Raw genomic sequence first — 20,700 nt, 5'->3', positions numbered from 1 at the left:
TTTTTTAAAAAAAACTAAGACTTCAATTACATCTGACGATGGAAAAGCAGAAAATATAAGTAATCTTAGCTCTACTTCTTCTGTACTGCATAATGCATCACCAAGCACAGCAAAAGAAAATTCCGGAGAAAAAAATGAGATAGAAAGCACAGGAGTCTCAGAAAATCTCCTTCAGTTGACGAGGAAATCAACCGATTTAGACTCTTAAACATCTGCTGGTAATGCTGAAACAAAGAGATTGGGGACCCTGCAAAGTGGACCATTACAACCCTATATAAGTTTTCCGAAAACACAAATTGGTTGAAACTTAAGATCATTTTCATGCATATATTATAAAGAATATAGTTGGTTGGAATATGACGTAGAAGAAGATAAGTTCTACTGTTTTGTGTGCAGGCACTTTAGTAAGGAACACATGCGTATTAAATGTGAAACATTCATTAAAATAGGGTTTAATAATTGGAAAAAAATAAGAGAAAAATGAAAAAAACATGCAGAGTCTTCACTTCATTCTGAATGTGCACAAAAATATATATCTTACCAAAAATCTCTTACAGCTAGAAATGTACATGAGCAACTTCTCAAGCAACAGGAGAGAGAGATCATTTAAAGTAGAGAGTACTTATCGAAACTTATCAATATTATACTGATACTTGTTTGTCAGGGTCTGCCTTTAAGAGGATATCGAGAGGACATATTATTTAAAAAAAGGGAGACTCGGTAGGAGGCAGCCACGGCGTACGGACGACAAGGCATTAAGTGTCCATGCCGTTGTGCTTTTCTTGTCTCTGTTGACGGTTCGTTGTTGTAAGTGCGTGCACCAAGTGTTGCTGGGGAGCTAAGGAACGCGAAGAGTATCAAGGTGAGGAGGTGAAGTGACTCTGCGGCTGGAAAAGTGAGTGGAAAGCAGGTCACAGAAAGTGAGGTTAGATTGGCGCACGCGTGGTGGTCTACAGGCTGTGGAAATATTGTTGCCAAAAGGCAGAGTATTTCGTAAGTAGCATGTCTAACACAGCCAGCACAGCAAGCGACCTTCGCTTGCTGAGAAACAGAGCATCGAACCTGACGACTGAGAAAAGGGATAAGCTGACAGAGAGAAAAAAAGAGATGGAGGGAGGTCTGTCGAAGTCTGGTAACAAGGAGGCGCTCAAGCAGTCAACTTTAGATGGCAAAATCAAACGTACAACATTTGCGATAACTGTCAAGGAAAAAAAAAAACAAAAAGTAAAGGATAGTAAGAGAAACGAGGAGCTTTTGGCAGAAATGAAGGAAGAGATAAAAAAATGTAAAGCAGAAAGGTTGGAGTGTAAAAAGGTCAAGGAGTGCTGCAAGGAGGAAATTAACAAGATAAAGCAAGAATGGCTCAAAATAGAAAGGAAGGCATTGGATTTAATTGAAAAAGAGTTGCAGCTAAATACTCGCCTTGAGGAAATGGAAAGAAGGTTAGCAGCATGGAACCAGGAAGAGAAGGATGGCTACAGCTCGAGAGCAGAATCAGAGGCAACCAGCATCAGAGCAAAAAGCAGAGGCTCTGCGTGGAGTCTGAACACTGAATACAGCAACATGAGCCTAACCGACAGAGAGGTGGTTAGGATGAAAAAGATGCTGATGGACAACGAGAGGGCAGCGAGACAGTACAACGTAGTCATCAAGGGAGCACGACAAAGTGAGGTTAACGCAACAAGCTTGAAAGAATGGGTAGAGGAATTTTTTATTGATAAGATGGATGTGAGCGTGAATGTTGCAAGTGTGCATATGAGTGGAGCAGTGATTGTTGCAAGACTGGGTTGCTGGGATGATAAAACGAAAATTCTGAAAAATAAGTATAAACTGAGAGGTACAGACATATATGTAGAAAACGATCTGTCTTTCGAAGAAAGAAAAAAGCAAGAGGCGATAGGTAAGTGGGTAAAAGAAAAGAAAGGGACTGGTTTTGACGTAAAAACAGGGCAGGGTAAAGTCAAAGTGGGTAAATTTTGGAGAAGATGGGAAGAGGTGGAAAGCATGAGTGATAGTGAGTTAAATAAATTGTTTAGTGTGGGCACAAGTGAGGCAAGGGAGGCAGGCACAGTTGGAATTTTTAAAAATAAAGTTAGTGTGGTAACGAAAAACAGTGTAAATAAAGAATATAATAAAGGGGGGGATAAAAACGATGAAGGGGAGGGAGACATCCGTCAGATTTTTCAATGAGCCAGAGACGGAGGGAAGAACCGGGGTAACGAAAACCTGTGAATTGGCGAAGTAAAAGAAGAAAAATGTTGTTTTGGAATGTAGCGGGATTGTGGAATAAGGATTGTAATTTTGAAGGTACCTGGAAGGCATGGACTTCGTGAATCTGTCTGAAACATGGCTGGAGACGAAAGGCTGGGATTCAATCAAAAATAAATTATCAGGTGTAAGGTTTTGTGTGGTGTGCCGTGTGCCCTGTGCGGGGAAGGGGGTGGGGGCCAATAGCGAACCCCCACCTATCGTTAGGGCTACCGATAGTGGCTTGACGAAAGAGCCGCGTGGGTTCGGTCTGTCGCTCGGGGACTGCGAATGAAGGAGCATTGAAGAGGGCTGATACGCTAGATCGACACCGTTCATATAGACTGGGCACCGACGGCTGAGTTCTGCCACGTCGTCCGGTGTATCGTCTGGAACACCACGCTGTCTCGAGATACCCTTTCATCGGGCTGAGCACCGACGGCCGAGTCCTGCTCTGTCGTTAGGTGCATCATTCTGAGGAAAAGAGGACAAAAACTGCAGCAGCGAGCGAACTACTTTGCCACTTCCCAGCCACGAGCTGCACTCTCCGACCTACAACGCTGCAACTCATCTGCCCCGAGCGCAGCAAGCCACGCACACCCGCACAAGACAAGCTAAGTAACAATAATCTCGCGGTTTGATTAAGTTTCGCCATAACTCGTCACTACCATCGAATATCGCTTTGATACGAGAACGCCGCGTGCGGCCCGATCTAATTTTTTATATTTTCTAATCCCGTGGCAAAATTATTATTGCGTCTAAATAGCGTAGCGATTTAATGTGTTCATTGGATGTAAGTTGAATGTTCATAATATACCGCTGATTTAACTATTAATTATTTAGTGTATTATTTCCATGCACGGTCCGTTTTTCACAGTCACCCGTGTCCGATTCCACTCGAAACTCACTCTGAGTATCACATCCTTAACATAAAGAAATAAAGAATTTACATTGGCGCCCGACGTGGGGCTTTTGGGAGTCGAACACGGGGTGTGGAAGGCGTCGTTTGTGCATGGGAGATAATTATTATACGACGAGAAGCGGCAGACGAGTTCGTAAACACGCAAATACTTCGCTTGGCGAATCGACCGGGCGACCTAGGGTCCCCAAGAAAAAACATAAAATTAACAAACCGATAATGTTGGAAGGAAACGTGGAGGGGCCTCAGGAAGCGATTGTCAGGCAGCAGGAATGGCTCAACCATCAGCGAGAAGAAGTCCAACAACTTCGTAATACGTTGGCAGCTCAACTTCAGGAAATGGAGCAAGCGCGACGGGCAATGGCGGAGAGAGCACAGCCAGAAATTCAACAGTTACTGGCGCAAGTTCAGGTTCAAAACACCGAAATTCAAAATCTGCGGCAAGCCATGAATTTGGCTAACCAAAACCTAGGCAACCCACGCGACCCGATTGCCGAAATCTGCGCCGCTGTAAGTAGCAATCAAAGTTTGAATGTCGAAATCAAAGCGCCCGAATTCTGCGACGAAGGTTTAACGAACCCGTTAGAGTTTTTGGAGGAGGTGGAAAAATTTTGTCTTATTAAAAATATCAAAGAAGAAAGAAAATTGAGCATGATTAGTGTACTTCTGCGCGGAAAAGCTAAAATTTGGTTCGATATGCAAAATCAATTTCAAAATTACGCCGGGTTCAGGGAAGGTTTCGAAAATCAGTTTTATAGTGTTGCAATACAAGTAATAACAAAAAGAAAAAAAGGAAAGAGAAAAAGGAAAGAAAACAAGCCACTATCGGTAGCTCTAACGATAGGTGGGGGTTCGCTATTGGCCCCCACCCCATTCCCCGCACAGGGCACAAGGCACACCACACAAAACCTTACAACTAATGTAAATTCTTTATTTCTTTATGTTAAGGATGTGATACTCAGAGTGAGTTTCGAGTGGAATCGGACACGGGTGACTGTGAAAAACGGACCGTGCATGGAAATAATACACTAAATAATTAATAGTTAAATCAGCGGTATATTATGAACATTCAACTTACATCCAATGAACACATTAAATCGCTACGCTATTTAGACGCAGTAATAATTTTGCCACGGGATTAGAAAATATAAAAAATTAGATCGGGCCGCACGCGGCGTTCTCGTATCAAAGCGATATTCGATGGTAGTGACGAGTTATGGCGAAACTTAATCAAACCGCGAGATTATTGTTACTTAGCTTGTCTTGTGCGGGTGTGCGTGGCTTGCTGCGCTCGGGGCAGATGAGTTGCAGCGTTGTAGGTCGGAGAGTGCAGCTCGTGGCTGGGAAGTGGCAAAGTAGTTCGCTCGCTGCTGCAGTTTTTGTCCTCTTTTCCTCAGAATGATGCACCTAACGACAGAGCAGGACTCGGCCGTCGGTGCTCAGCCCGATGAAAGGGTATCTCGAGACAGCGTGGTGTTCCAGACGATACACCGGACGACGTGGCAGAACTCAGCCGTCGGTGCCCAGTCTATATGAACGGTGTCGATCTAGCGTATCAGCCCTCTTCAATGCTCCTTCATTCGCAGTCCCCGAGCGACAGACCGAACCCACGCGGCTCTTTCGTCAAGCCACTATCGGTAGCTCTAACGATAGGTGGGGGTTCGCTATTGGCCCCCACCCCCTTCCCCGCACAGGGCACACGGCACACCACACAAAACCTTACACAGGCAGTTTTGTATGGGAGGCTGTAGCCACTGTCAGAAAACATAAAAAGGGTAGGGCTAAAGGCGGGTTTTTAATTGCTGTTAAAAAAGACTTGATAGGAGTAGGAAGTGGATTGGTAGAAGTCTTAAAGGAAGGACTTATAAAAACTAATTTAGTAAATGGCAGTAACGAAATAAATATATTATCGATTTATAATTTAGGAGACTTAGGTCATATGATCAACGAGCTGGAAAGTATAGACTTTTTAGAAGAGGGAAAAATGATAATAGGTGGGGATTTTAATATAAGGATAGGAAATTTGAGTTGTGGAGCAAGGTTGAAGTGGGAAAATTTAAATAATAAAAGGAATAGTAAAGATTCGGTGATAAGTAATGAGGGGCACAAGTTAGCTGAGCTTCTGGATAATAAAGGATGGTATGTACTCAATGGCAATTGGAGAAGGGATGAGCAAGATGAATATACATATATAGGGACAAGGGGCAGTTCGGTTATAGATTATGTGATAGTAAATGAGTCAAGTGTGGAAATAATAAACAACTTCTGGGTAGAATCTAGATGTGACTCAGATCACTTACCACTTAAGATAGAGGTGGATTATTATTATTCAGGAGTTGAAGAATCAGCTAAAAAAATAGTGAAGAAAAAAACAGTTTATTCATGGACGGAGGAAAGTATCATAGGATATAAAAGTAATTTAGAGAAAACAGAAGCAAGGATAGTGAATAAGGAAAGTGCTGAGATACAATGGGAAAAGTTAAAAAAAGAGATTCTAGAAGCGATGGTAAAAGAAGAAATTGAAATAAAAGATCGGAAGTTAGGCTACAGGGCGTGGTGGGATAATTCTTATACCAAAAAGAAGAGAGCAGTGAAGCTAGCTTTGAAAAAGTGGAGAGTAGGTAAAGGTCCAAAGAGCCAATATATAAGTCAGAGAAGGGAGTGGAGGGACTATTGTGCAGATAAAGAAAAAATTTATAAGGATTATGAGGTAGAGACTCTAAAAAATATAAAAAATGAGAGCGAGGTTTTGAGGTTTCTAAATAAATTTAGGAAAAAAGGGACATGATAGAAAATAACATAAGCTTGGATGCATGGAGGAAACATTTCAGAGCGTTGCTAGGTGGTGAAGTGGCAAGAAAGGTTGGGAGCAGGGGAGAAATAGTAGACAGAGCGCCGGACATAGGATCGCTGAGTAAAAAGGAGATTAGAATAGCAATAAACAAGTTGAAGAAAAAGAAAGCAGCGGGGTACGATGGAATACCAAGCGAAGCATGGATTTATGCAGGGGAGGAAATTACTGATAGACTGATAGAAATTATATTAAAGGTATGGCAGGGTGAAGAAATACCCGAGGATTGGAAGATCGCGGTTCTGGTTCCTCTTTTCAAAAAGGGGGACAGAAACGATCCTAAGAATTACAGAGGTATTTCACTGCTACCAACGGCTTACAGTACACCGAGATACTTAGGAGGAGGCTAGAACGAGAAATAGATGGAAAAAAGATACTTCCGGAAGGACAAGCAGGTTTTAGGAAAGGAAGGGGCCATGATGGATAATATATATATATATACTAAACTATGTAGTACAGAGAGAAAAAGTAAATAAGGAAAAGATATACGCGCTATTTGTTGATTTTACTGCGGCTTTTGATACCGTAGACAGGGACATAATGTGGGACGTGTTAGAAAAGGTAGGGATAAGTAAATATCTAATTGAAAGAATTAAAAGAATATATGAGGAAACTTAAGTCAGAGTGAGGGGTAGCGAAGGTACAGCCGATGAGTTTTGGGTAACTAAAGGGTTAAGACAGGGATGTCTACTGAGTCCAGCTTTTTTTTGCATAAATATTAGTGGCCTTGAGGAAGCACTTAGAGTGAGGAATGTAGGTGGAGTAAAGGTAGGTAAGGAAAGATTCTGGTCATTGGCATATGCAGATGATCTGGTGTTAGTAGCCTTAAACAGGGAGGCAATGCTTGATATGATGGGAACTTTAAAGACCTTTGTAGCTAAAAGAAAACTAATAGTGAGCTGCGTTAAAACTAAAATAGTAGTCTTTAATAGCAGGGTGGGAAACAAAAAAGCAGACTGGCATTGGTATAATGATAAAATAGAGGAAGTGAATAAGTTTGAATATTTAGTTTTTAACAGTAAGGGAAAACTTATTTTTAACTTATTTTTAACAGTAAGGGAAATTTCAAGAATCATATAGATAAATTAAAGAAAAAGGGGGTAATAGCAGCAAAAGTAGCTTGGAGTCTGGGAAAAAGAAAATGTAAAGAGGACTTTAGTAGAAGAATGATGTTGTACAACTACGTGGTAAAAAGTGTTATGAGCTATGGGGTGGAACTCTTTGGGTAGATGGAGATTCAAGCACTAGAAAAAATTCAATATGATTACTTTAGATGGGTGTTAAAGTTAGAATTTTGTACGCCGCGATATTTGATTTTGAAAGAGACGGGGATTAATAAATTGAAAATTGATTTTGGATTGAGAGCTGTGAAGTTTGAAAATAAGGTATCTAGCCTTGAAGAGGACAGGCTCATGAAGTTGTGCTTCCAGGAAATAGCTAAGGGAGAGTCTAGATTACAGTTGAGTGTGGACAGAAAAAGGTTTTTTCATAGTTTGGGATATAGCGAAGTTGCAATTGAAAATATGAGAAACAGAGATGAAAGTATATGTGATAAGTTACGTGAAAGGCTGAATGATATCGAAAAGCAAGAATGTGAGGCAAAAATAAATGTATCGAAGTACAATACGCGGTATCGTGATATAACGTTTTTTGGTGTAACTGAATATTTAAGATTGTGTAAAAAAGGGGTAGATATAAGTTGTATTGCGAGGGCGAGGTGTGGTAATTTTGAAACGTCGGGTAAATATTGGTTGAAGGAGGAGGATAGAGTATGTATTTTGTGTGAAAAAGATTTTGGAACTCTAGAGCATATGTTAAGTAGTTGTGATGGATGGGAGAATGACTGTGTTAAGCCCCGAATTCGCTGGGATAGAAACCGTAAATCTGCTGTATAATATAGGATATATAAGTTATACTGAATTTGTAACCAAGACACTTAAACGTTTGGAATCTAAATTAAAGGAAAAGAAAAGTGAGACGATAAGGAAAGCTAGTCAAACGTAGTATTATTGTAATGCTCTAATGACAGTTAGATGCTAGTCCATAGTTATTGTAAAAGGTAAATAGTACAGGGTGGGTAGAAAGCGTAAATTAATATATACTAACTCTTGTACGTGGTAATGATTATATGTAAGCTACTGTATATAAATGTGAAAAATGTATTTGTAACATAATCGTTAAGTTTGGCGAAAATTAGCTTTTTTGTAAACAGAGTCCGTTTTCTGGGCCAACAGGCTGAAAACTAATCAATAAATAATACTATTAAAAAAAAGGGGTAATTTTTTTAGAAATTTCTGAACTTTTTTTTAAGTACGATGTTTAACTCGCCCTCCACTTTGAAAAACGTATTAACTATTGTAGCCCAGATATTCAAAATGAAATAATTGAAATAAGATTATCTCTAACTATCAAGGAAATCGTAAGAGAAGTTAAAACATGCGGTTTTTTTTCCTTGAGTGTAGACGAGACAAGATGCTACAAAGAGCAGCAGTTATCAACTACCATCAGATACGCAGGTGGCTTAAAAGTAGTAGAAAAATTTATTGGTTTTATCAATTTTTCAACGTCGAGAGATGCACAAGGACTGGCTACACTTATTTTTGAAGCGTTGGACAAGAACCAATTGGGTGAGATTCTTATCCTAGCTCAATCTTGTGACGGTGCCAGCGTCGTGTCTGGAAAAAATCGAGGCTTGCAAGCGATTATAAAGGAATCCTATCCTTACGCCATGTAGGGGAGGGTAGGGCAGGTGTGGCACCCTAACTTTAGTTGCAAATTGCATTAAAAGACTGTAAATATGCAACTATTAAAAAATAGAAATGAATAGAAGCAATTGTTTAAAATTAGTAAACGTAGAAATTTTTTTATTTTATTTATTATTAATGGCAAAAAATTGCTCAAAATAAGTTTAAAAACTGCTCCACTTACCCCATCAGAGGGCACAAGGTGGCATAGGGTAGGGCATGCGTAGCACGGTGGTTATTAAATGCTTAGTGTATAGTGTAGTTGTAAGTATTTTCATAATAAAACTAATGTTATTCTTAACAAAATAAAACAATTAATAATTTTCTCATTAGGCAACTTCATTTTTTTCTGTTAGTGGACAATTACACAGAATAAAGTTCACATACTTTTTTTTTAAATTTTTTTGAGTAAATAAATGTAATTAAGTAATGTATTTAATATATTATAAAACTGTCATGTATCAACATATAATTTTTATAGACACTTGATACAATTTACCACGTGTTAATTAACTGCGTAAATCACGTTTTAATACTTGTTTTACCGCATATCACAATCATTTTTACATTGATAACTTCAAGTTTAGGAATTTAGCTGTATTTTAATCTAAATAGCAAATTTCAATTTTCTCATTATTTAATAAAGTGTCCTCAGAATTTAAAATTGAGGATTCTGGTATGACTTGTCTAAGATAATTTTCATTGGTAAGGGAATCAGGATTAAAAAATTGAGGGCACTTGGATAAGGACTGAATAAAATTAATTTGGTCTTCATTAGAGTGTTTAGGTGCCTTGCGAGGTTTTTTGATGTAGTTTTCGTACCAGATAATCTTTTGCGCTTCCCAGGCAAACATTCAGATTCCACCCCTGGTTTCGATGATTTCTTGCTACTTTTTTAAAAATATTTTTTACTTTATCAGCCATAAGATTCTCTTTGTAAGAACCGCTGGTGATTACAGCTGCTTTACCTTTTTTTTCTTCGTAATGCTGGATTGCTTTGATCAAATTTACTTTCTTTGGTTGGAACAGTAAAGTAGGGTGTAACATCCTGACTCAAAGATTCTTGTGTAGGCATAGTGAGTTCCACATCATTAAATACACTTAATCTAGATGTATCGGAAGAAGCAAAAGCTCCAATGGATGCTTTCTCCGAAAGTTGGTGTTGATTAACGGAAGAATTGTAGCTTTTTGATGAGGGATTCTCTGTATATGATAGCAAGGAAGAACTCTGCATTTAAAGAGAAATCAAGTAAAAATTAAACTCAATTTTCAGTTTAAACAAGTCTTATACAAATAGCAAACAACAGTTACCAAAAAATTTATCAGTGGCTGGGCTTGAACTATATATGATTGAGGAATTCGTATATAATTCGTATGTATTGCTATGACTTGTATTCGTTGAGTTTTCACCAAGCACTGAGGTCTTTCACCCTCCACTGGCCTGCTTAAATGTAAGTACATCATCTCTAATGCAATAATTTTTAGAGTTTTTTGCACCTACAGAAGACTGGCACTCTTTAGTTCTTTGGGTTGTAGAGTTTGAAGGAGGTTTCGTAATCTCGTGAACAATTTTTTTTTTTAGTTCTGTAATCCTTGATTCCGATTCTAAAATTGAAAAATAAGCCATTGGTATTTTGAAAAATAGTTATTTAATTGAAGAAAATAAAAATTTTTTTTGATCAGTTATATAAGTGTGTCAAAAAATTAAAAAGTTTTAAACTGATTTGTAATTTAATGAGTTTGTTTATTCACCTGGTTTATTGGAGTTGCATAGATCCAAAGAGACTTGACCTTCTAAAGCAGAAACATTCAATTTAGGAAATACAGTAGAATCAAAAGGATATATTCCACATCTTCTGAAAGAGTTGATGGCAGTTTCTATTTTTGCAGATTGGATATAAGCTTTTCCAAAAAATTGAGTAAAGATTTTTTAGGGTAACTCGATTGCCCTGACGCTGAAAAGCAGCTACTTCAGCACCAAAACTCTTATTTAGTGGACCATTAAAACCCACGTCTAGTGGCTGCATTTTATGGGTACAATGTTATGGGAAAATAGTATTTCCACACCATTTTCTTTTGCCAAATCTATGACGTTCAAATTCTTTACATGAGTGACGTGCCCATCAAGGAGGAGCAAAACTGGATTCTTTGGTGTTGCTTGGGAGAATTTCACAAACTTTTCAAACCATTTTGTAAATACATCAGTCTGCATATAACCAGTCTTATGAAATTCTGCACAAGCCCCAGCTGGTGCATCCTTGATAAGCTCTAAGTTTTCCTTTACTCTAGGAAATATTAAGAGAGGTGGCATAAAGGTACCTGCTGCTGACATACAAATTGTGGCAGTTACATTTTCACCTCTTTCAGCAGCAGTGAGGCCTCCTTTTTGTTTACGTCCCCTTTTTGCAATTATCTTTGGTGATGATTTGGGCACAATGGATATACCTGTCTCATCAACATTGTAGATCTTATCAGGTGTATACTTTTGCTTATTAAAAATCTCTTCAAGTAGTGAGAAGAATTCCTGCACAGCTTCTTGATTAAATCCAGTTGCTCTGGCAAAAGATGTATGTTCAGCTTTTCTGTATGAAAAGTCATGCCTACTTAAAAAGCAACGCAACCAGTCTTTACCGGCCTCTTTTTTTGTTTGATTCAACGTGTGAGGAATGCCTAATTTTTCTGCGAATTGGAAAGCTAATTTTCTCACTTCAACCCCAGTTAATCCAAACAACTTTATTTCCATCTCTGAAATGTACCTAGCTAATGCCTCCTCTTCCTCGTAAGTAAAAATACGGGAGAATCCTACGACTAAAATAACCGTTGCATGATATATTCTGTAGTAGGCATACAGAACTGATGAATAAAACTTCAGTGATACCTTTACTTTGATCGTTGTAGTGTGTTTATTTTTATTCACTTTTTTTTGAAGAGTAGACCTTGGCACACCAAATTATTTTTCAGTGCCTTTACATGAGTATCCGTCAAGCACCTTCTGAACAGCCAAGTGCATTTGCCCGTCAGTCCACAATACATCTTTTTCTCGTTTTCTTACATAATTTCGGACCATGACTAATAATAATAATAATAATACTTAATGAGTAACACTTAATAAACTAACAGGTACTAAACATTGCAAGTCGGCACTCAAAGCATCTTGTATTGTTTGCATATGGATAAGGTTAGGTATACAATCAGCAGACGATCTACGCAGCCAACTTACAAGCCTTATGGCTGTTTACTGTGCTACGACTGCCCTACCCAAGATGCCACGCCTGCCCCATTCTGATACAATTTTATATTGTTTATTACGGTACTTATACAAACTTTAGAATAAAAAAAAACATTGGACGAGAAATTTAAGGACCTAAGCTATCAAATTGACCTATTTTCGTTTACAAAATATAGTACTTTTGACCTGCTTCAAGCTATTGAAAAATGAAGGAAACCTCTTTTCAGTCCACTACATTTAAAAATTATAAAATAAATAGAAAACGTTATTTCATGACATTAAAAATTAAAAACTCGGAGGGTGATAGTAAGAGCCTTTTTTATTAAATTCCTAGAAAAATCTTATTTTTAAAATGTATGAATATTAATTTTAGTAAGGTGCCACGCTTTGCAGCCCTGCTCAACTCGCCCTCCCCTCCCCTACATTCATGGTTTAGCACATAAACTTAATCTAGTAGTTGAAGATGCTTGCGATAATATTCCATTAACAAAGACTTTTTTTAATGGAATAGAATCATTGCACACTCATTTTTCTTTACGTGGTAATCATGTGAGGCTTAAAAATATACAAGAATCGCTTGGAATAAATACCAATCGACAAATAGGAAGCCTTAGCACTACAAGATGGAGTTATCGCATAGAAAACTGCAAAGGAGTATTGAATAATTACGAAGCCATTCAGCTAGCCTTAGAGGAAGAGATCATGAAGAACTGTAACAAACATACTGTAAAAGCGATTGGATTGCTAACCATTATACGAAAACCTGTTACTGATATTGTAACGAGTTATTGATACTGTAAATGTACTGATTAAGTTTTTTATAACAAAAATGCAACTCTAGGCCAGGCTAGTGTTTTAATAGATGGAACAATACGTACTTTCAAGACATCTCGAAACGACTTTCAAATTTGGAAAGATATCAACCAGTTTGTCGGAAAACATGGAATATCTCTGGAGCCTGTCAGGATATCAAAAAGAAGACGTCATCAGAGAGAATTGTGTACTGAGACGACTGTTGGTAAAGGCAACACTCTGCATTCGCCGCCCGATACGCAACCTGAGGACTACTGGAAAATAAATATTTACTACCAGGTACTAGATAATGTAATTGTGAACTTAAACCAACGTTTTGAAAATATTTCTTTGGCAAAAACAGTAGATGCGTTACTTAAATTAGACTTAAATTAAGCCACGGTAATTAGAAATATACTTCATTTAAAAAATTGTGAAATTAACATAGAAAATTTAAAAAAACATATTAAACAGGAGTTCTGTTCAAACTTGTACAAACTGATTCAAACAGCATTAGTGCTCACAGTAAGCTCTGTCACTTGCGAAAGGAGTTTCTCTGCGATGCAACGAATAAAAAATTGGTTGAGAACAACTATGCTCCAAAATCGGTTCTCGCATATATCTTTCATACAATTGAAAATAAACTCGTGAAGAACTAAATTACTCCTGTTACAGTCTTGAATTGGTTCAGCAAAAAAAATAGAAAATCACAACTCATTTCATAAATGCATAAGTTTGTATTATAGTATGGCATACTTAATTAAAATAATCATTTTAATTGTATTGTTTTGAAATAAATAGTAGTTTACTTACATTTAAATTTTATATTCATGTAAATTTCTAAGTGAGGACTCAAACAGTATTTTAGATTTAAATGTTCCATTAAGTCATTATTTCTGACATAAACTTTATTTTACACCTGATTTATATTTCGTACTGTGCCATTATCTGTAGAAGCGTAGTGTTAATCGTGCTTATAAAACTGTTTATAAAACTTTCATAATTCCAATATGTACATAGACACAAAGAGGCACACACACTCACACACACACACACACACACACACACATATATATATATTTCGACAATTGAAAAGCTGCCCCCCTAAAAAAATGTCTAGCTACGCCCCTGACTTTCACCGCATAGAAATTATGATCTCGAATTAGTATAACTACTTACTTTTAATACTAGAACTACTGCTTACAAGCAAAACAATAATAACGTAATTGGTAAAAGATGTATGAACGAGCCAACAAAAGAAAAAACAATCAGTCGTCAACAAGCAAGTAAAGCGTTAACACATCAAAACGCACACTTCCTAGAATGCCTAGTTTTTAAGGTAATAGTTGGGTAAAATTTATCGGCATATTTTTCTGCTGCTTCAAAGATGATATGAATTCTAAACATTTAGTCAAGAATCGCATTTGATGAGTCAATCGCACACTAAAAAATCCATACTTAACAACCATACGCTTTATTGGCACTTAATAATTGTGATAAGATTCATATCTCAATTCAACATTAAGATTTATGTTTGTTACCTTCGCACAGAGCTCTACACACTTGTAGGCGGGTCATATTGACCAATGATGCTGAAGTTATACGCACTGCATTAGATAATAATGCTACTTATCATTTATTTAAGAAATACGCTATGAACTTAATGGCATCGAAATAGATAAGTGAAAAAATGTTGGCGTAACAACTTTGATAAAGGGTTGGATGTCACACTATCCTTTCAAAGTTAAGCCCTGGAAAACGCGAGCTGGTAGGATGTTGCAGAGATAAGCAAATTATTTTGACGTTTTTAGACCTTTCAGGTGATACTCGGCTTCGCTTGATCGATTTTCACAAGATCGAGAAATTACTTCAATGCAGTCATTTAAATAGCTGCTGATGATGCTAACAAGGATTTTAAAATTTTATTGATTCACATAGAGTGGCTCATGCCTTACGTAAATATGTCAGATAGGCGAAAAATTCACCTACACGATTGCAAAATACCGACCTATTTTGATAAAATTTCGTGATTAGAAACTGTATGAGGTCCATTTCCTCCCATCAATTTCAAAACACGTTTGGACTGCCAAAACATCAAATGAACACCGTATTTCGTCATTTTAAGGTTTGAAACAAATCGAAAAGGTCAAAAAGCGATAAATGCTAGCAACTTTGACCATTGCGATATGAGTAATATGTTAAATTACAGTCGATGTGTGTTTGGAACTTGAGTCAAAAAATAATTTCCTGCAAGGAAGAGCCACCAATTGTCTTATTTTACATGATCATAAAGTTTAATAGAATCCTATGAATGAAGAAGTGAAAAAACTTGTCTCAAATCGTCTGGGGAATAGAATACTACAGCGTTATTCTTTTAAGTTACTCTTTATCGTAATGAAGTACGTAGTAGGCATGCAGAGCTTCAAAAAGCCCGGTATTAATTTAAAGAGCAGAAGAAAAAAATTAAGTTCTCATTTTCTACGCTAAAAAAATTACGACTAATCGATAATCATCTGACACGAAATTTTTTTCTGAGAATAATGGTTTTAAAAGATTGTAGTAACTTATCACGGATTTCATCATATATATTTCAAGGCTTTTACGATACTGATAGAAATTTCATTTCAAAAGAAGTTGCAGTAGTGTTTGTACAAGGAAACATTGTTGGGTACTGGATGATCAAACCACCTTGAACTTACAATGATTTACCCTACAACGAAAAAAATATAATAATTATGGTACGCTGGAAGTGCATGAAATCGAATAATATGATGGGGACATAACTATTTATTTGTTAAAGTACCATTTCTATCTCTAGCTAAGAATCTTGAAAAAAAGTAAAGTTAAAGCCAAGTCCTTTAGCCTAAAAGTTTATGATGCAACACAAATACGTCCCTGTTACGAAAAACTTGAAAATAAGACTCTTTTCCAGTATGCCTAACACATACACAAAGACAATTCATTTATAAATAACACATTTCTGAAACTTGGGTATCACACTCAATATTAAGTACTCATCAGTGTGTCGTCAATTATGCAGTGAATGGTAAGTATAATTATCAAAAGTTTACTGTACACTTTACGTAGTTTAAGAAGGCTTTCCACCTTTTAAAAAAGTGACTTACAGTCTTAACATTTGATACGTTTGTAAGTATCTACTAATCAGTACGAATAATGCTAAGAAAAAGAAAACATGTCATCATTTTATCGTTTAATCAATTACTATTTTATTGAAATTTTGTAAATAATTCATTTACAGAACAACAATGAACGAATGATTTATTGGTATATCATTGGACGTAAAGATTTAAATAAAATTTGTTGAGCTTGTCTTTTATGTTTTAAATCCAAGAGTGGTTTTGCATTATTCTCATCTCTCCAAATTACTGTACAGACTTTCGCGAATCACCCTTTTCTTTTTTCACGTGTGAGTCTTCCTTTGCAAAGAGACATTTTTTATAAGATAAAAAAAAAATACAGAAAAGGCTTAGTTGCTTGATGTTGACGTGATACGGTTATGTATCACTTACGTATATATTGATACTCAATACACGGAGAGATCTCTGATACTACGGTAGTATGTATAGCCGCGTGCAACAGCAGTATAGTGCGTCGTATACGACTGTAGCGCCCGCACGCCACAACGAAAGTATATGGCTTCTGCTACCGTAGTATACAGGCCTCCGTGCAACTGTAGTGCGTGAACTATCCTACCGTTGCTTCTGCCTTATACTACAGTTGCAACGCTGATATACTGAATTGGTATATTTCCCCGCTTACCAACTTTGCTCGGGAGCCATACCAAATCGGTATTGACCCCAAGCAAATGTGCACACACACACACTCACACACACGTAAGTGTATATATATGTATATGTACGTCGTTTGATGCGGCGGTGGCGGCGGCAGCGGCGCTGCACTATACATATATATCTATAACCTCGTGTTTGCCGCTCGTTGGAATGTATATGTATATATATATTTTTTTTACAAATGATTGCAAAATACGTACTGCTATTTGTACGAGATTAATTTCATTGTAATTGACAAAAATAAATAGTTAAAATATATACGTTGCTATTTGTAAATAAAAATAATTTTCAAATGATTTATTGTTCAAATACATGTTTTTCATTATGATTATCTTTTATTCATTTGCCTAATACAATACGAGTCCTTTTTTGCGAAACAGAGGCTATCAGCATGAACCTTATTTTTGCAATATACTATTAAGGGCTATTTAAGAACGCGTAGAGCTGTTGAAAACGATGTATGTGTAGTTAGTTAACTATTTCATTTCGGATAAAATTACCTATTGTATACATTATTTTCAGCAGCGCATATATATGCGTTTATTAGATCCCATCCGGCGTATAGTAGTATACTATACTGCATGAAGCTCGAGAAAATGTTATATTGTTTATTGCATATATATATATACATCCTAACGAGCGGCAAACACGAGGTTATTGATATATATGTATAGTGCAGCACCGCCACCGCCGCATCAAACGACGTACATATACATATATATACACTTATGTGTGTGTGTGTGTGTGTGTGCACATTTTCTTGGGGTCAATACCGATTTGGTATGGCTCCCGAGCAAAGTTGGTAAGCGAGGTAATATCATAGAGGTATAAGAATAGAGGAGAAAAGGGGGCGTGATATGCGACAGCAGAATTCGCTACGTAACGAGGCATCTGTCTTTGTCTGGCAGTTATGTTATTGGTCGAGTCATACATGAGATTGAATCAACTGTAGGATTCAGGACGAAGAAGTAGCCAATAACGTGGCTTTGGCAACAAGGACAGATGCCCCGTTACACTTAGTTATGCTGTCGCTGCCGCTAATGGGCTAGTATAGCGCTTTTCCCCTCTATTCTTATACCTCTATGGGTAATATACCAATTCAGTATATCAGCGTTGCAACTGTAGTATAAGGCAGAAGCAACGGTAGTATAGTTCACGCACTACAGTTGCACGGAGGCCTGTATACTACGGTAGCAGAAGCCATATACTTTCGTTGTGGCGCGTGGGCGCTACAGTCGTATACGACGCACTATACTACTGTTGCACGCGGCTATACATACTATCGTAGTACCAGAGATCTCTCCATGTAGTAGGACAGAGAGACTCGCTCAAATTACAAAAGATGACTAACTGGTCATCGCTAGTCATATGACATCACATTGAAGTCAATATGACGTCATTTACGACGTCGCAAAAGACGTACTTCATGACGTTTCGAAAGACGTCATTTACATACGTTGTTGTTTAACAAAGAGCTGTTTAAAAGCATTTGATGGCCCCATAGCTGCTACCATCAGGATAGTAACACTAAAATAGAGGGATTCGAAAAGTTTTTGAATTTAGAAAGTTTTTTCCCTATTAAAGAAAACAAAATTTCTTTTCTTTATTATAGAAAATACTTGAACCCCCCGGTTTTAGAGTTACCATCCTAACGGTAGCATCTACAGGGCCAACAAATGCTTTTAAACAGCCCTTTTTTAAATTATAACCTATTTAAATGACGTCTTTTGAGAGGTCGTAAAATACATCTTCAGCGACGTCGTAAATGACGTCAAATTGATGTGAATGTGACGTCATTCATTTATGACGTCATAAATGACTTGTTTGCGATATCACAAATGACGTTATGATTGACGTCATAACTTGAGATAGGGTAGTAGGCGTAAAGCCTCCCTAACTAAAACCAATAAATGTTTGGAAAAATACCAAATGATTTTATTAAAATATTACATTATTAAAATCTATCCCTACATATCACTTAAAAAATTATAAATTTATCTCACGAATACATAAAGCAACGTCCGAAATACCGTTCTAATAGCTAACCACAAAAACTACTCAACCGATTTTGCTAAAATTTTGCCTACTGATTTTTGGCACTACCTAGATGGTTTTTATATGGTTTTTACCTTGAAAAAATTAATAAGAATAGTAATAAATAAACTTTACAAAAATACTCTTCACTAGCTAACTTTTCACTTTAGTTCAGGAAAAACCGCTACGAGGCGTCAAAGTGGAATAAAAGCCACCTACAATCGAAGTAAGTGGGCCTAGTTATAATATCAACTAGCAAAGAGTCAGTTACTGTACTCGTTCAGCGGCAGTACATCAAGAGCAGAGTTGTTTGTCGTGCAGCTGGGTATCCCAGCTACCAAAGACACTCTTTTTCAAAGGTATCTCAAAAACAATGCATCCAATACATATCTGTATTGTTATTAATAATAAGTAAATGTCTTTTATAACCATCCCATAGGGTTATTTGAATTTTAATTGTCCACCATGCCCCAGAAAAATTGTATCTTATGTAAAGTACAGTGACTCATGTACAGTTTACTTGGTCAATGCCACATAAAGTTAATAAAATTATGATAAAATGTGAAATTCGTGTTTTCCTTGAATTAATACTAGGTTAAAGAAAAAAGTTGTCCCACAACCAAACACTCACTTCATCATTTTGCATAATCTTGTACATTTCTTGCAAGATGATTGGGCCAACATTAGGTAAGTGTGTATCAGTCAAGTCTCTTGCAAACTCAGTCAAAACTCGCATAGCTCCATGAACAGCATATTGGTTTTCTCCACTTAAACAACTTACAAGTATATTAAATAGTCCAGGCCAATTTTCTGGCCACTCCCAATGAGCTATTCTGGATATTGCATAGGCAACTGCAGTCCTAACCTATGGTAATTAAGAATTAAGTTTATTGTACTAATAGCAATACATATAATAGTTACAATAATTTGATACAAATGCATTTTGTGATACACTAACTTTACTTATCGGATCTCGCAAGCCAACTGGCAGTATAATTTTAATTTTTTCTTTGACATGTAATTTTAGTTCAGGAGGGCGAAATTTTTCTGCCAAAGATGTCCAATGACTTTCTACATACTGTTTTAATAAAACTGATGATAATTGTCTTATAGCAAGGAGACCATTAGGATCTACTACAAATTCTGTAAGATGAATCCCAAATTCTTCTGTCACTTCTAAAGCAGCCAAACGCTGTTCAGCTGCCTGTCGACTTTCTCGATCTGTTACAAGAATTCTGTGAAGTGATTCAAGCAATGCTTCTTTTAGTGATCCCTGTACTCCATCAATAGACATGCTTACGTCATACAAGGTTGTCAGCCTTACTCTAATGTAATCATTAAGGACCAATGATCAATTAATAATCATTTAAATTATTGATTGATAGTTAAATTTAAAATTATGTTAATACAAATCTGTGATACATGCATGCAAATGTACATACTACTAATGGGCACTACCGTTGAGTGGGTATGTACGTACTACTAACGGGCTCTCCCGTAGAGTGGGTATGATAAAAGGCACGGTGTTCAGTCCCATTGTACGAAATAGAGCTCCGCAATAGACTGTCCGCAATAGAAACAGCCAATCAGAGCTACTGCGGACGTTCAAGCTATTGCGGACGATCGAGCTGTTGCGGGTTGCGAACGTTTTTACATTTTAGCATGCAACTGTCAGAAAGCTTTGAGGTTATGTAAGGTATTACTTTGCTAAGAGAACGGGACCAAACCAAAAGTTATATATTAAAACCAGCTTCAGTATGTTTTGACGAGTTTTTATTTTTTTAGAGGAGATGGGTTTTTTTACATAAATAGTTGCCAAAGTTAGTATGGTCTTCTGTAGGATACTAATTTTCATATCAGACATTTCACACACTATGCTCCAAAACATACCAACGAAATCAAACAATCACAGTTGATCAGCTGGTTATAGCTTTGTTCGGGAGCTTAAATCCGGTGACATAATGGTGACTTTCGGTGTCTTTTTATTGACAATGGCCGAAAATAAGACACCAGAAGTCACCATTATGTCACCGGATTTGAGCTCCCGAACAAAGCTTATGTTACTCTAGATT

The 20,700-nt window shown here is 37.0% G+C and overlaps 1 protein-coding gene across 4 annotated transcripts in view; it reads right to left on the bottom strand.

The window, feature by feature from the left end:
- Ipo9 (Importin 9) overlaps positions 1-20,499 on the bottom strand; it is a 176,866-nt gene extending 156,367 nt beyond the window's left edge. For 2 of the 4 annotated variants that reach the window (XM_014348091.2, XM_089597857.1), the window contains exons 1-2: positions 19,587-20,360; positions 19,260-19,493 (exon numbers count right to left, since the gene is read on the bottom strand). In XM_014348091.2, the coding sequence (XP_014203577.2) occupies positions 19,260-19,493; positions 19,587-19,922 (570 nt within the window). In that variant the 5' untranslated portion in view covers positions 19,923-20,360. Of the gene's footprint in view, positions 1-19,259; positions 19,494-19,586; positions 20,361-20,473 lie in introns of those variants that run through there. The other 2 variants (XM_089597849.1, XM_089597852.1) reach the window with 2 other exon arrangements.
- Positions 20,500-20,700: the final 201 nt, after the last annotated feature.

Source organism: Copidosoma floridanum, unplaced genomic scaffold (assembly GCF_036245765.1).
Source record: "Copidosoma floridanum isolate Cflo_tuat_1 unplaced genomic scaffold, Cflo_Japanese_pri ptg000004l, whole genome shotgun sequence".
Taxonomy (NCBI): Eukaryota; Metazoa; Arthropoda; class Insecta; order Hymenoptera; family Encyrtidae; genus Copidosoma; species Copidosoma floridanum.
The sequence above is the reverse complement of the archived record's forward strand: the minus strand, read 5'-3'. Positions and strand labels throughout refer to the sequence as shown.